Source organism: Primulina tabacum, chromosome 6 (genome assembly GCF_025594145.1).
Source record: "Primulina tabacum isolate GXHZ01 chromosome 6, ASM2559414v2, whole genome shotgun sequence".
Lineage (NCBI taxonomy): Eukaryota > Viridiplantae > Streptophyta > Magnoliopsida > Lamiales > Gesneriaceae > Primulina > Primulina tabacum.
This window is the reverse complement of record NC_134555.1, coordinates 14,528,577-14,545,784: the sequence shown is the minus strand read 5'-3', so window position 1 is coordinate 14,545,784 and position 17,208 is coordinate 14,528,577. Positions and strand designations below refer to the sequence as shown.

The window sequence follows — 17,208 nt, the reverse complement described above, 5'->3', positions numbered from 1 at the left end:
GTTGCAAACAAGGTAAATCTAATATTTTCAAACTTCTCGGAGTTATTAATACATTCTTGGTACTAATGTAGGTTCATATTATTTACTCATTGATCTTTAGCATATCCTCTCTCTCTCTTCCAATTTGTATATCTTTGTCATTAGATGATGGCTCAGCAACCAAATTTGGAAACTCATATAGTTGAGCAGCAGTTTAAATGTTTTTACTACAGTGAGAAGTAAGTGTCATTTCTTAGCTGCAACACCCTCTTTCGTTTTCTTTATCTATTTTTGTGTGGGTGCAATAAATGCCAGTATAATACAACAAATACAAGCCAATGCCCTGTTCTAGTTAACATGTTCTCTTCACTAAAATATGCATATTTGTATCTTTAAATTAAATTGTGACTCAAGCTCGAGTTCGATTTGAAACTCGAAAATGCAAATATTTTTTGCTTGAATTCGGTTCTAATCAAGGCTCAAGTTCGAGCACGGCTAGAAATATTGGACACAGTTTGCGAGCTACTACCAAATAAATGTCCGAAAAGTTCGAAATATATTTATTTAATATATAATTATATTATATTACTAAAACTCACGATCGACTTGCGAACCATCGTACAAACAAATTTTTCTCGAAAAAAGTTCAAGCATGTTTGAGTGGGGCTCGAATTGATAATTTCGAACCCAAATCAAATATTTTTCGAGCTGGCTCGATTCATTTACACTTCTGGTAATATTCATTGAATTGGGTACGGGTATAGTGAAGAGTTTTCAAATTGACCTTTCTCAAGCTTAAAGGGGTTGAGTTTGTTATGGACAAAGTTATTGGAGAATATTTGAAGTTTGAAGGGATAATTGCCCAATAATGAAACTCAGATCTAATTTTGAAAGGAAAGTAGTCAAAATGTTTTAAGAGATTCATTTATTGATGGTCTAGTTGTATCTTATTAAAGATTTTAATGGATCCAAAATTGAATGAAGTCATGCTGGCAAGTTTTTAGATCAAAAGTATTCAAGAACAAGATTCAACCGCTCTGATATCATTTGATAGGATCGATTAACGTATCAAGAGTGTTTAGAAGGGGGGGTTGAATAAACACTCACAGTTAAAACTGGTCTTTTCTAATTTTGAGTTCAGTTTGGTGACAAACTGATTCTCGGAATCTTGTTGGTCAATGACAATCAGTTAAACTAAAGTAGTTGCGAAAAATAACTGACTGAAAGATAGAATACGAAACTGAAATAAAGTAGGCAAGGGTTGTTTCTGGATGTTCGGAGAATTTAATTACTCTTACGTCACCCCTTCTATCTCAAGGATAGGATATCCACTAAAAGACTTTGATCAAATACAAGAATTGTACTGACCCACTTCAGTTTGGACTTAACACTGCCAAAAACTGAAACTCTTAGTTTAACAGAATGTTCTCAGTGCGTAACTGATTTTAGCAATATCGAATTTCAACGATTATTACAACTTGCTAGTGAGCTCAAATTGTAGCCTTAACTGCTACGAATATATCAAGTAAGAGTGAGATAAGATTTTGACAGAGTGACAACAAGCTTTTGAATAGTGTTGACTCCCTTTTTCCTTCAGCTGTTCTTCTGTCATATTTATAAGCTTCTTTTCTCCAACGGTAACTTGAGATGAATTTGAATCTTTGTATCCGTTGATTTCTACTTGATTATTCCTTGGACATTGTTTGCTTCATTTATTGTGATGCGGCATCTTAATTGCTTTCGCCGAAATGTGTTTTTCTAAGCTGTATTGATTGAAGTGCGGCGTTGCAATCTTCTATGTCTCTTGACGGTTGAATGTTCTTTCCCGAGACATGTTCAGTTGAAGGGTGCTTAGCATACGACTGAATATATCAACTGATCAGTTTTCAACTGATCAGTCTTCTTTATTAGATCAGCTGATTTCAGTTGTTAAGTCCAGTTGCTGAGTTCAATTTACTCGATCAGTTGGTTCGTATTTTCAGTTGGTTCATATTTTTTCAAACGCCGGAATTTAGTTTCCAACACATAATTAAATCATAAATAGTAAAATCATTTAAAATAGCTTTAAGCATAAATAACTCATTTAAAAAAATAGCTTTTAATCATATATCGTAAAATTATTTTAATCGTAAGTTTGATCCTCGAAAGTGATTAGCTTTTATCCTTTGGTCGACAGGTCAGTCTTCAGCTCCACATGGTCCATGAGGGTGGGCACTAGGCTGCATCGTGGAAATACGATCGTCGGACTCCCTCGGGTGCCTTCTCCCATTGACGGGCTCCCTCCGGGATCTTCTCCCTTAAATGGGCTCCCTCTGGGGCCTTTTCCGTCATGACATCCCCACAAAATCATATGTCATTTGTCACAGTCAATTCACATCCCTCAAAATATTTTTCATTTTCTTTTAAAAGCGTAAAATATCATAAATTTTCAAAAATAGCATTTTAACATTAAAATTTGCACAGCTTTATCTTAAATTAAAAAATCTCATATTTTCATAAAAATCATCATTTAAAATCATAAAATATCATTTAACATGCGTTTATGATCCTTCGGGACGCTTCCAAGCTTTGATATATTTTCTCAAGTGTAAAATAACCGTTTTGCCCTTGGACTCTAAAATTCCCGATTTTGACTTTTTCTTACCTCTATTGACTCAAGCATATCCCATAATATCATATAAGCTTAAATTTGACTACTAATATTTTTCTTAGACGTAAATCCGATTCTTTCTATTTATTAACTTACTTACTAAATTATAAAGCGTTTTAATCCCGAAACAATTTAAAACTTAACGTAATCTTCCCAAATTCGAACCATGACTTACCAAAACGTATCTAACCCATATAACTCCAAAACTAAACCCCTGTGAACCCATTCAAAATTCAGAAACCCATATGCCCCAAAACAATTCTCGGCCACCTGAGAGATCACCTCAACCATGAGTTGTACTTTGTCTAACTCAAACCAGCCACTGCCAAGCCTAGACCAGACCCTGACCAGACCTCCTAGGTACCCTGCTGGACCATCTCGAGCCATCTTACCTAGGCCAGAGCCCTGCGCATGAAGCCCCAACAACCTGCGCATCTTCTCCCCCCATGGCCGCACCTCTTACGCAGCCCCTTGCAAGACCTACTGCTTCCACCCCTGGCCACCTTCCCGGCCTCCTATCCACCCTCCTAGGACTTCATGAACCCATCTGGACCATCCCACAACGCTCAACCTTTCCCTCCACCAAACCAAGCTGCGCGCAGATCACCCTCATCACCGCGAGATGCTTGGTGCCTTTCTCCCTCGGGCCAGCGGACCACCAGCCCTTAGCCACTCAGAACCTCACTTTTCGCCCACTCTCAGACATTCACGATCCCTCTGGTTCAAACCCAGATCATGCACTCAGCCCCCTAGCCTCAAACACAGCGCACAAATCACCCCTTCATAGCCATGGTTCCTCAAAGAACATCTTGTTTTCTTTCTTAGTCTTGCATACTCCCTAAGCCTCGATCTATCCATCGAATCGTACTTAAACGACTCTTTTCTTACCCCTTAAATGTCTCCCTATGGCACCGATGTCCCTAGGAATCGAAGCGTGTCGTAAAGGATCGTAAAACATCGAAACATTAGAATAAAAGTTCAAACGATAAATAAATTATTCCATAATTGATGTGACCTAGCTGAAATGGATGAGCCGGGTAAGGGGCTCCAACAGATCAAATCAGTAATTTTAGTGTTTGGGAATTTGAGTGAAGGTAATGGCTGCAACAAAACCTGCAACTAAGAAAGGAACTCGTGAATGGGCGCCGGAGGGGTGTCCGACGTAGCCACTCCGATGCTTAAGTCAGCGAGTTTCAGATGAACACAAGCAATATTTGAGAGGAAATATGTAAATGCTTGAAAGTTCAAAGATTTTAGAATCTATAAATGACATCAATACCTGCTATTTATAGTAGAAAAATGAGGTAGGTACCTCGATCCTCATGTCACCTACTAAGTATGGCAAGTCGGCTAGCCATACTTGTAGCTTCTGATAACTTCTAGGACACTCCAAGCCCAAGTTGTTCTGACAGATTAGACTGCTTGTATCAATCACACTCGAGTATGGTGCAAGTTTCAAGGTGGCCCGGATAGTAAGGTACCCGGATGATTGTGCGCGAGCCCGGGCTGTTGGTTGATCACCCGGGAAAAGGCGTAGTGCCCGGGCTTTTGAGGATGGTACCCGGCATATTAGCTTTGATCTAGGCTGATCTCATTAATATCCTGGGTCAATAATGACCCGGACCCATACAGGGGTATCACCACCCATCTATAAAATAGTCGGGCTAGAGCTTGGCTCGCTGTCCCGATCAGTCATACTTGTACTTTTGTTGAAACATAATTCAGAGTGTGTAAGAGCATGCGCGATATAAAGGCCATGCGCGACTTCATGCTTGCGTCTCCTTCCTAGGCTTCGCACCAGCCTTCCATTGAGCTGTCTAGGACCATGAATAGACCCTAATAGGACCCATGATCATGTATCTACATCAGCTAACGACCTGCATCTTCCTAGGGCAAAAAACGCAAGCCTTTGTCCCATGAAAATCCTATTTTTGTTCATCCTCTTACCCTAACTTTTCCAGATTTTAGAGGTACACCTAGAGACCCTTAAACATGTGGAAAAACATCCCTTCAAATACCCCTATCATGGCAGCCTCTTTGTGCATTTTTAGCAAGAGTTTTAGAAAATGAAAACTCTAATTTTATGCATATTTACCCATTAAAACGAAAATACAAGCGGTGCATATCTTGTTTTTCATGCAAACATAATTAAATATGCACAATATGGTGTGAAAGATGTTTGAAAGAAGATTAAGGTGTGCCTTTACGTATTTCACGCACGAAAAACAACTTACGATGTGAGGGACATCGACGAAGAAGGCCTTGCTGAATTTTTCCTTCAAAAATCATGAGTTTCCTTCTCCAAACTCGTGTGGTGTGTGTTGCTTGGCTGATGGAAGAGTCCTTGTGTTTTTTAGAGGGTTGGGGCGTGTAGTTGTGTGTGTTAAGGTTAGGATTTTTGGCTTTTTATTTTAATTAAAACACATTGTGTAAGCTTAGGTCCATTAACCAAGTATATATGCCATTAAGCCCATTAGTTAATATTTAAAATATTTTGTTTAGGAAAGTTTGTGAGAATATTAGCCGAGTTATGAAAAAGTTCCTATTTTCGTCGAAAATCGAATACCGATTTAAAATATGACTCAGCGTATAAAAACACCTTATTTTCGAAAATTTCATTTAGAATACATCACACATTAAACAATTAAAAATAACTATTTAACAAAATAGTTTTTCCTCATATGGTCCCCGGTCTCCGTTCTTCGATCGCGTCTCGAATAACCTTTAAAAACACAGCTTTATGCATTCATGTAGAAAGGTACATTTTAAACATACACACCATATTTAATTCATGCCATTAAAACCATTTAATTAGTCATTTTTCATTTTTCCTAGATTTGCATGCACTTGAATTACGTCATTGTATTTTGGACCTTACAGAAACGGTTCCTAATATATCATTGATTTTGTTTAATATTAAAACTCATTTATATGATATTTATAATAAATATAACACAAAATATGATGGACAATTGTTCCACATGAAACACAATATACCAGTAATATTATTTCTAAACTTACTAAAGCGCAACATTTATTAAGAGAATGAATGAAACGACCATGAAGATCTTCAAGTTCCAGTAAGGAACTTGGGAATTATGTTAACACTACTTTTGATTTTAATGATGCTGATGAGGAAACTTTTGACATTTTACGATGGTAGTGACAAAAAACACAAATATATCCACTTTTTTCTATAATGACAAACAAATTTCTAATTTGCCATGTTTCAACGGTTACAGTGACATAAACTTTTAGTTTGAAAGACCTTATAACTTAAGGTCGGAAAATTTGGAAGCCTAATGTTTGCTCAATGATTGGTCAAAAACCGATATCTGAACACAACATATTAAAAGTGACGAAAAATGACAAAAATGAAATTGAGGGAACAACGACAAGAAGAAATGCGATTGAATGTGATTGAATATAATGAACTATAATAGAAATGTAGTAGATTTTTTATTGAAGAAACGTACTAAATTTTTTTAACGAGATAATGAAATATTTGATATATTTTTTTTATAAGTTTAACTGTGCAAGTTTTTTTAATTTTTTTTATAAAAAATTAAAAGATGGAACTAGATCCGAACCATCAGTTTTGTGACCGAACAATGAGCGATGATTGACAAAGCGGTTAAGAGTTGGGATTTTTCCAATCCGAACCGGGTTTGTGGCCAAGTCTACATGTAGAGACGTAATCGAGTCGAGTCGAACTCTTGAATGTTTGAGCTTGGTTCGTTTATAATCGAGCCGAGCTCGAGCTTTATTTAACGAATATATGCATGGCTCACGAGCTTATTCAAGCCTTTATCGAGCTTAAACAAGCTTCATAAAAATGAATTATACATTTAAATTTTTATTAAATTAATTAAAAAATAAATTATATATTTAAAGAAAAATATATTATTCTTATTAAAATTTGTAAATTTATTATAATAAATAAATTTAATAGATTTTTCTATATATTTCATAAATAATATGCAAAATCAATAAATCAAATATCAAAACTATTATTTTTTCATCTAAAAGATTACTCATGAACTTACCAACGAACACGTTCACGAGCTAACGAGCCAAATACTGTAAAGCTTGAGTTTGGTTTGTTTATCTTAACGAGCCTAATTAAACGAACTTAAACGAACTTTTATCGAATCGAGTTTCGAATAGCTCACAGAAAATTTAATGCAAAAACAAATCGGGCCCCTTTAATTCAAAAACTCTGCGAACTCATTTTCATACGTGCCACTCCCTTTCACACGTGTGCAACCCCCACCCTCTTCAAAATTCAAAATTTCTACTGGAAGGAACCCATCCTAGAATCAACTCCATTTGTTCTGTTTTCTGCGGTAAATTTGCGTGAGTTTCCACTTTTTTACAGTGAATGAAAGAGTTAAATGGATCTGAACCGTTGAATTTCAAAGCTTTTTCTTCTACCCAGTCTTAATAATTCATTCTTCCATAAAAATTCTCCCACAGTTGTCTGTAATCATTGCGTACTGTACAATAGGAAAAAAAAATTGCGATTTTTTATTTGTTGGCGTGAGGAAAAAGGCTGAAGTTTCACAATCGATCGAAGCTTTCGATAGGAGGAGAGATTGTTGGGTTTCCTTTTTCCTCCATTTTTGTTCTTGGGAGAGATAATGAATGCTGTGGGGAGGCAAAGATCGGGTGTAACGGGGGCTCACCATCTGCGCCAGTACTCCGAAAACTTTCTCGAGACTTCCTCGAATGGGCGATGGCTGCAATCAGCTGGTCTGCAACACCTGCAGTCCTCAAACAATGCAGTTCCTCCTCCAATTCAGGTGACTTGCAAAGTTACTCAAAGTGATTCTAATCTCTAAAACCCGTGATTATTATTGAGATAATTTTGTTGGTTCCTTTTGTTTATCCGAAAATTAGGATTTTGGGTATTACAATGGAGGGGATCAGGGTTCGAGAATGTATAGGAGTGTGCAGTGGCAGAGAACGTACGGCGGGGGAAGTGATTTTCTTTCAGAGCCATTGACGCCTCCGGGGAATCCGAGGCAGAGGAAGAATGGGGAGGAATCAGTTTCGTTGAATGAGTATAGCCCAGGGCTCTTGGATCTGCATTCTTTCGATACTGAGTTGCTTTCGGAGGTAACCTTCTTCTTTGAGGAGTCAAAATTTGTTTTTCGCTGTTGCTTTTTAGGATGTTATGGAGGAATTTTAGATTTGCTTTTGGATGCTACAATGTCCAACTTCAATCTTGCTATGCGTTTGTGGATTATGTGATTGGGTGTTGAACTGTGATATTTGGCTTTTTAGGATGTTATGGAGGAATTTTAGATTTGCTTTTGGATGCTACAATATCCAACTTCAATCTTGCTATGTGTTTGTGGATTATGTGATTGGGTGTTGAACTGTGATATTTGGTTTTATCCTGCTTACATTGGTCTAATCTTTTGTACCGTTTCATTCCTGTCTGATGGCCAAATTTTGTGCTCTCTGATCTTAGTTTTACACTTTTAGTCTTTGGGGGCCGGCGTGGGTCCCCTTAATTTTCAGTTTGGGATCAATTAATATCCCTTGCGTTACCTTAAAACTAACTTCCAATCAGCATGTTTGAGTATTAATTGAGCTGTATAGTTGATGTATAGTTGGTGTTTTCTTCTGGTCTCTTGAATTTGATTTTGATCCTGATTTTTTTTTTGTCTGATTGCGATTTACTTTGTATAGACATTGGCACAGTGCCTGATTCTCTTCTTTTTTTCCTCTGTTTTGGTGCGGCACTGTGGAAAGATGCCAGTTCCTGGTCTTTACGATGTCCCCTCAATGAATCATATATCACGAGGAAGAAGCTTTGATGATGCAGATTCATATTTTGGAAACAACAAACAAGCTGGCAAAACTCGGGGCCTGCAGGAGATCAATGTTCTGAAAAGCCTTGCAGTTGATAATTTGAAGGCCAGCAGTGTTGCAAAGATCAAAGTGGTGGTAAGTACGTTCAACTCTATTCAAAATTGCCATATCTCAAATTTTCAGTTTTTTGTGTTAGCAAAGCCTGAATACAACTTTCGACTTAGCTGTCCTTACAATTGCTCCTAAATGATCAGGTCCGCAAAAGACCAATTAACAAAAAGGAATTGGCAAAGAATGAGGAGGATATTATAGAAACCTTTTCAAATTCTCTTGTGGTCCATGAGACAAAACTTAAGGTCGGTATCTCTGTATCCCTCGATTATAATTTTCTTAAATTTCTGTGATGCTATTCCACTTTCTGTAAAACTTTTGTTTAGAGTTATGTCTCTTTTGAAGCTATGATCAAAGATTGAGGTAATTAAATATAAATTATTCAAGAAATTTTTTTCTTTCTACATATGCCCAATAGTTTCCACATTTCAGTTAATCATCTTTAGTCACTCATGTAGGAAAAATACCGTTTATTCAATTGTAGACTTATCAGTTTGATTTGCTGTTTTGTTTTCAAGGAAATTCTAGAACACCAACTAGTGTTATTTGAAAAGATTCATCCAGATAAGGATTCTATGTTAAAAATCAAATGACCTGGTTCTGAGTTTATTCAGCTTAATAGAATCAGCCCTTTCGTTAAAACAGTTACTGTTCTGAATTTAAATGTGCTGCAGGTTGATTTGACTGAGTATTTGGAGAAACATGAGTTTGTCTTTGATGCTGTGCTGAATGAAGAAGTTTCAAATGATGAGGTGACTCCAGGGCATGAACTGGACCTGATACTGAGATGACTTTAATTTAATGCTCACCAATTTTTTTCTTTTAAATTTTTGTATTTTTAATTTATTTTGTATATGATTTGTGTAGGTGTACCATGAAACAGTGGAGCCTATTGTCCCTATCATTTTCCAACGTACAAAAGCAACTTGCTTTGCTTATGGGCAAACAGGTAATTGATTTGCATCAAATCACAGATGGGTTTGTAAACATGATAACTGTAGTTAGTCTAGTTTTCATTTCTCACCATATCCTGGAAGATGTAGATTATTGAGAGCGGCATTGTAAATATTGATACTTTAGTTTCAACTTTCTTGAGGTCTTATCCAATGACTGAAATTCCTTCAATGGAAGCACTTAAACATGCAGGGAGAAACACTGTTCTCTTTTCCTTTTGTATCTTCCTCCCATCTGAATTCTTTTGTTTAACTACCATCTAAACCAATCAGGAAGTGGCAAAACTTATACAATGAAACCACTGCCGCTCAAAGCAGTAAGGGATATCTTGAGGCTCATGCATCACACTTACAGGAACCAAGGCTTTCAACTATTTGTCAGTTTCTTTGAGATATACGGAGGAAAACTCTTTGACCTGCTCAGTGATAGAAAGAGCTGTCTCGTTGGTTCTCATTTAAGCCAGTAGCTTTTTCCATACATCACTTTCATTGCAATAATGCTTCCAACATCTTTCATGGCAGAAAACTTTGCATGAGAGAGGATGGGAAGCAACAAGTATGTATTGTTGGCTTGCAAGAGTATCGAGTATCAGATGTCGAAACAGTCAAGGAACTTATTGAGCGAGGAAATGCAACAAGAAGTACAGGCACCACAGGTGCAAATGAAGAATCATCTCGATCACATGCCATTCTTCAGCTTACTGTTAAGAGGTCAGCCGATGGCAGTGAAAGCAAACCTGCTCGGGCTGTTGGCAAACTCTCCTTCATTGACCTTGCTGGAAGCGAGCGGGGTGCAGACACTACTGATAATGATAAGCAGACCAGGTATATATAAATTGCTTCTTAATCAGTCAAATAAGTTACGTTTTAACAATATTAAAAATGATTAGATTTATTATGATGTTTGCACTTGGCACACATGCCACTCAAGAAAGATAATGAACGTGTGGATCTCCCCACCCTCATGTGTTGTTTATTATTTGTTTTTTTTTTATGTTTTCTTTTCTTTTTTTTGAAAAATATACTGGCCAATGTGATTTATGTTTGTTTTTATTTTCTGAAGATTTTATTTTTGGTATAGATGTTATGTTACATTAAAAATGTTGGGTGAGTGATGTGATGTCGGAGATATACAATTTTTTTATTTTGTATGCGATATTTTTAAAATAAAAAATATAATTGATTAAATTTTAATATAGTAGAATGATAAAGTTTTTCTAGAGAGTGGTGAAAGTTCAACTAAAATTAATGATTATGTTCGGAAATGTTGGAGGAGGAAAATATTTCGGGAGAAGAGTGTAACTTTTGGCGTCTTTTTCTGGAGCTGAGGGAGATGGGGGAAAACAAACCCAATCACGCCCTTGGCTTTTTTTCTCTCCTAATTATTATCCTATCTTCTTTCTGAATTCGAATTGTGCAGAATGGAAGGGGCTGAGATAAACAAAAGTTTGCTTGCATTGAAGGAGTGTATCAGAGCGCTTGATAATGATCAAGGCCACATTCCATTTAGAGGCAGTAAATTGACTGAAGTTTTAAGGGATTCATTTGTTGGAAATTCTCGCACTGTAATGATTTCCTGTATCTCACCAAATTCAGGATCATGTGAACATACATTGAATACGTTACGATATGCAGACAGGTTGAAATCTTTTATGTGCTAACATTTGATTTTGGGACAAACATTTCTTCCTTTTTAGGGTCTTACCATGCCTTTTGTTTGATTTTAGGGTGAAGAGCCTTTCAAAAGGCAACTCCAAAAGAGATGTTTTATCTTCAACTACGAATATGAAGGAGTCAACAACACAGCCTTTGTCTTCAATAATGCCACCAACATCAACTTTTGAAGATGAAGCAGGCAATTCATGGCTTGAACAAACTGAAAAGGATGAATATGAAGAAGATTTCTACGAGCAAGAGAAGCCATCATTGAAGAACTCGAAAGCTGAGTTACTCAAGTTCTCAACTTCAGACGATAAAACAAAGAGAGCTAATGAGCCGGTGAAATGGAAGGAGCCACCTAAATCAGAAATGACGTTTTCAAATTCAGATGATGATCTAGATGCTCTATTGAAGGTTTAAAAAAAAATTTGCTTTAACTAAATTTTATCTAATTTAAATGTTGATAGTAACAACATGCTGTGAAATTCTTTTAGGAAGAGGAAGATCTTGTCAGTGCTCACAGGAGACAAGTGGAGGAAACAATGGATCTTGTTAGAGAGGTCTGTTATAGTCAGTAGATGCATTTACCATTTCTCTTTTTCATTTTCATCCCCTGCCTTGCTAGGGGATCTTGAATCAACCTATATTTTTCCTTCTTCACAGTTACTGTTCGCATATCTGATCTTTTCAGGAGATGAATCTATTGGTTGAGGCAGATCAACCAGGAAATCAACTGGATGACTATATCTCCAAATTAAACACAATCCTATCCCAGAAAGCTGCGGGTATCTTACAGTTACAGAATCGTTTGGCTCTTTTCCAAAAACGCTTAAAGGAACACAATGTTCTTGTGTCATCTGGCTATTAATCTAGTTTGGCATGATGAAGCATGCAGAAGTCAGTTGTGGTGCAGCTTGATTAGGACGCCAGTACCATCTGTTGTGTTTGATTGGCCCAACTTTGCATGTAAACTGCGAGCCTATATGATAGCTTCAGAGTTGAAATAGGGACCTCCTGCTAAGTCATTTGATGATTATCCGGATATCCAGTCCAGTTTTTTTTCCTTTTACCTTTTGATTGGTTCTCTCGATATTTGTTATTTGCTTATAATTCAGGAAATTATAGAAGACCAGATGATAATGATCTGATATTGTAAAGCTCTTCAGCGTTTTGATTTCTCATAATGAAACTCTTCCTGTAGTATCTGATGTTTGGTTGATTTACAAAATATTAAATTATTTTAAATTTAAGTCATTATGTTGGGATCAATCACTGCCCCACTCTGTTTGTACGGTGTATTGGTAGCATGGCGAATGAAATGCGGTGTTTCGATTGTTCTACAGTTTAACAAATTTAAGTTGCAAGTGTTGAAAATATGAAAAATATTTGTGTTGAAAATTATAATGTTGAATGTTGAAAATTAGGTAAAATTAGGTGTTGAATGTTGAAAATTAGGTAAAATTAGTGTATGATGATGTATATAATGATGAAATTGTTTTTGGATTGTTTTCCAAAGAAATCCTATAAATAGGTCTCCATTTGTAAAGATTTGATACAATTGAGTAAAGAGAAAAATATTATAAAGTGTGTATTTTGGTAAATTTTGAGAGTTTGAGATTTTTACTTTTTACCATAAATTTTTACTTTTTCACAACTCGTTATCAGCACGAAGCTCTAAAAGTCTTCCATACTTTTCCAAGATCCAAACAGAAGAAAAAAGTAACAAAAGTAATAATATTTATTTTAATTTTTCACAACACATTATCAAATAATAACATTATATTATATATTAAATATATACACAATAAATAAATAACAGTAAAATAAATTTTTCAAAAACTTGTTATAAATCCTGGGAGAATGTCAAGACGACATCCCACACTCCCGGTAAGAGATACGATAAGTATAAAAACCTATAAGGTTTTTAAATAAAATAACTTATGACACTTCATTATAATAATGTGATATGATATACATAATTATTTAAACATGACTAATATTATATACACCATATTATTACCATAAAATTATACAAATACATACATTTATTTTTTTGTACACCAACGGTCATAAACGGTAACAAAACGGCTAGTTTTTGCCCTATAAATATGATCTCACAAACTCTTTCAATCACTCCAACTTTCTCCTATTCTCTAAAAATTATTCTTCATCAAATTTTCGAAGAAAAAAGAAGATGGCTTTCTCAAGGTTATTTTTAATTATTTTTGTTATCATACTCACGAGTCTTTTATTTATCGGAGAATATCCTACTCGTGTTTTCTTTATTTTTACAAATGCTTGTACTTGTTGTTTATCCATTACTTTGTATTGCAATATTCATTAGCTAATAAAATGCATCGTAATTTTTTAGTACCACCATGTCAAATTTGACAAAGCTCGAATTTGTTGCGCTCGACATCACGGGAAAAAATTATATGCCATGGACTCTCGATATAGAAATGCATCTTGAGTCATTGGGTCTAAGCGAGACCATTAAAGAAAATGGTATATCTTCATCACAAGAAAAAGCAAAAGCTATAATATTTTTGCGTCGACATCTCGATGAAGGTTTAAAATGTGAATATCTCATCGAAAAAAATCTCATGGCTCTGTGGAAAGGATTGAAAGAAAGATTTGAACATATAAGGGAAGTTATACTTCCGACCGCCCGTGATAAATGGAATATGTTAAGATTCCAAGATTTTAAGAAAGTCGGTGATTATAATTCAGCTATGTATGAGGTTACAGAATCGGAAATGCTTAAAAAAACATTTTTCACGTTTCACGCATCAAATATAACTTTACAACAACAATATAGAGTGCGTGGATTTGCGAGATATTCTGAACTCATCCCCTGTCTTCTTGTGGTGGAAAAGAACAATGAGCTATTAATGAGAAATCATCAGTCCCGACCCACTGGATCAACAGCATTTCCAGAAGTAAATGCTATGAGTAAAAATGAATTTAAACCTGGAAACCAAAATCAAATCCAGAGACAAGGTTTTGGTCGAGGTCGTGGACGTGGACGTTGAATTGGTCGTGGTCGTGGTCGAGGTCGTGGTTTTGAAAACAATAGAGATAGTTATTTTTATAACTCATCTCAAAAGGGCGTCACGAACCATCCACAGAAAAAGAATCATGAGAACATGAGTGTTAATGAAAATCACTCGAAAAGATTTGAAAGTTCTTGTTTCAGATGCGGCACTCCAAGACATTGGTCTCGTATTTGTCGAGCCCCTGAACACCTTTGCAAACTCTATAAAGAATCGATAAAGGGGAAAGAAAAAGAGACCAACTTCACTGAACGAAGTGACCGTTCGAGTGATTCAACTTATTTTGATGCTGCTGATTTTATGAATGATTTCTCTGGAAATGATTAATATGTTGGTGGGATAGAAATGAACAATATTGATGCTACAGATTTTCTCAATGATTTCTCTGAAAATGAACAATATAATGGTAGAATATAAATGTACAATAATTTATTTTTCATGTATTCATATAATAATGTTTTATTGTACAATTATGATATGTGTTATATTTACATATGTATTGTCAGTAATTTTATTTCATTGCATATTTTTTTTGAAGTTCAAATATGGAAAATGCTATGAGCAAAGCTGAAGTTTGCATACCCGATAGTGGTACAACACACACTATTCTCCGAGATAAAAGATATTTCTTGGACTTAAAACCAACAAAAACAACGGTGAATACAATATCAGGTCCTGTAGACTTGATTAAAGGATGTGGTAAAGCACAATTTTTGTTATCTAATGGTACAAAATTTTTGATCAATGATGCTTTATATTCACCACAATCGAAAAGAAATTTGTTGAGTTTTAATGATATATATTCTCATGGTTATGATACTCAAACAATGAATGAAGGGAATGAGAAGTATATGTGTCTTATCACATATAAATCAGGAAAGAAATATGTGATTGAAAAACTACCAATGCTCCCTACTGGATTGCATTATACACATATAAGTCCCATTGAATCAAACATGGTAGTTGATAATTCTTCAATATTAACCAATTGGCATGATCGATTATGACATCCTGGTTCAACAATGATGCAAAGAATTATAGAAAATACACATGGTCATCCGCTGAAAGACCAGAAGATCTTTCAGAATAATAAGTTTCAATGTAAAACATGTTCTCTTGGAAAACTTATTATAAGACCATCACCAGCCAAAATCCAAACTGAATCACCAATGTTTCTTGAACGTATTCAGGGTGATATTTGTGGACCAATCCATCCACCATGTGGACCATTCAGATACTTTATGGTATTGATTGATGCCTCCAGCAGATGATCACATGTATGTTTATTGTCAACTCGAAATGTTGCATTTGCAAGATTACTTGCTCAAATAATAAAATTGAGGAATCAATTTCCTTATTATACAATCAAGAAAATTAGACTTGATAATGCTAGTGAATTTACTTCCCAAACTTTCAATGATTATTGTATGTCTATGGGAATTTTTGTTGAGCATCATGTTGCTCATGTACATACACAGAATGGATTGACTGAATCATTGATTAAACGTCTGCAAATGATTGCTAGACCAATGATGTCAAGGCCCGTATTTCATTTTCATAATTTTGCGGAATAATTAAAATTTTTCTAAATAAATAATTATCTTGTCTCATTTAATTAAAATAAACATGTAAATAATTTTTAACTTTAAAATAACAGCGGAAGCAAATATTGTTTTCAACCTACAATTTAAAAATAATTAAATGTAAACATCAACTTAAAAATAATCCAACGTATTAAAACTGAGTTTGAATAATAAAAGGTGCATAAATTAAATCATGAGGTCCTCGGGATTACTACTGCTGTCCCAAGATCGCTCATTGGTCTCCGTCCGCGGTCCCGACCTCATCAATACCTACAACAATCAAGTCTAGTGAGTCTAAAGACTCAACATGTATATATCGTGAATAACAAGTAAATATATCATAAAATCGCATGCATCATAAAAATAAAGTATCGTAGAGCGTATTGTGAAAATCGTATCATGAATAATTATAACTACGTGCATATCTGAAAATTCATACGTAAAAGCTTTGCTCAATAGAGCTATGTCATAACATATCATAATTTTTTTGGTAGAGATAATGTTTCTAAGCAAGTGGCCCATAACATAGCGTAAGCGCCTGATCAGACTAAACCACAGTATACTGGGCGGTAGAGATCAATCACAGCCCTTGGACTGGATGTCCGTACCCATACATAATCATAAACCGGTCGTAAGTCACCGGGCGGAGAGGTCCTCGGTTGCGCCTACCGACTTCCAAACCCATAAACGTAAGGTGGCCACAAGACATATAGCATATATCTCAAAAATAAACATTTTATAATTTTATGCACGTAATATAATTATAACCTTATTTTTACCGGATGAGTTGGATCGTTCCCAGGCTTGCTACGACTTACTACTAATATGTGACACATGCAATAAATCTTAACTTGACAAAAAAAAAAACTTAACAATAGAACCAAAAACGAGACGATTAGAGACAATAACTTGATTTTTAACCATGGCTTCGTACCAACCCGAACCAACATTAAACCGACGTTTAACCATGATTAAAATACCCCAAACATACTGAAAAATATGCATAATAACTGTAAAACACGAAAATAGGTGAAAGGAATCCAAAAACATAAAACATTCTTTCGAGAGTCATTTTGGCACCTTTCACCGTAAATTCTCGTACGACCTCTAAACTCGACCAAATCACAAACGGCCAAAAACATGACTTTCCTAACTCCTTAAGGTAGCGTCCAGTCCAAGGCCATGGGCTAAAAGCCAACCAAGAACTCAAACCACCACCAAAACCGTGACCCAAATCTGCTGTCAAAAAGCAGAAAATACAGCAGCGGCAGCTTGCTTGTTTGTGGAGCAAACTCTGAAAATAATGGCCAAGGGCTTGAACCACCGCCCAAGGACTCTTACCAACATCCTAAGGCATGGCTTGGACCATGGCTAAGGGCTAAAAGCCAACCACAAACCAA

The 17,208-nt window shown here is 35.7% G+C and overlaps 1 protein-coding gene across 1 annotated transcript; it reads left to right on the top strand.

Moving 5' to 3' along the window:
• The first annotated feature begins 6,977 nt into the window (after nucleotides 1-6,977).
• Nucleotides 6,978-12,371, top strand: LOC142549172 (kinesin-like protein KIN-13B). Its single transcript, XM_075657989.1, has 12 exons — nucleotides 6,978-7,431; nucleotides 7,529-7,747; nucleotides 8,390-8,584; nucleotides 8,704-8,805; nucleotides 9,235-9,312; nucleotides 9,428-9,509; nucleotides 9,787-9,946; nucleotides 10,036-10,338; nucleotides 10,934-11,152; nucleotides 11,241-11,586; nucleotides 11,667-11,732; nucleotides 11,864-12,371. The coding sequence occupies exons 1-12, from the start codon at nucleotides 7,270-7,272 to the stop codon at nucleotides 12,038-12,040; spliced, it is 2,109 nt and encodes a 702-aa protein (XP_075514104.1). The 5' UTR covers nucleotides 6,978-7,269; the 3' UTR covers nucleotides 12,041-12,371.
• Nucleotides 12,372-17,208: the final 4,837 nt, after the last annotated feature.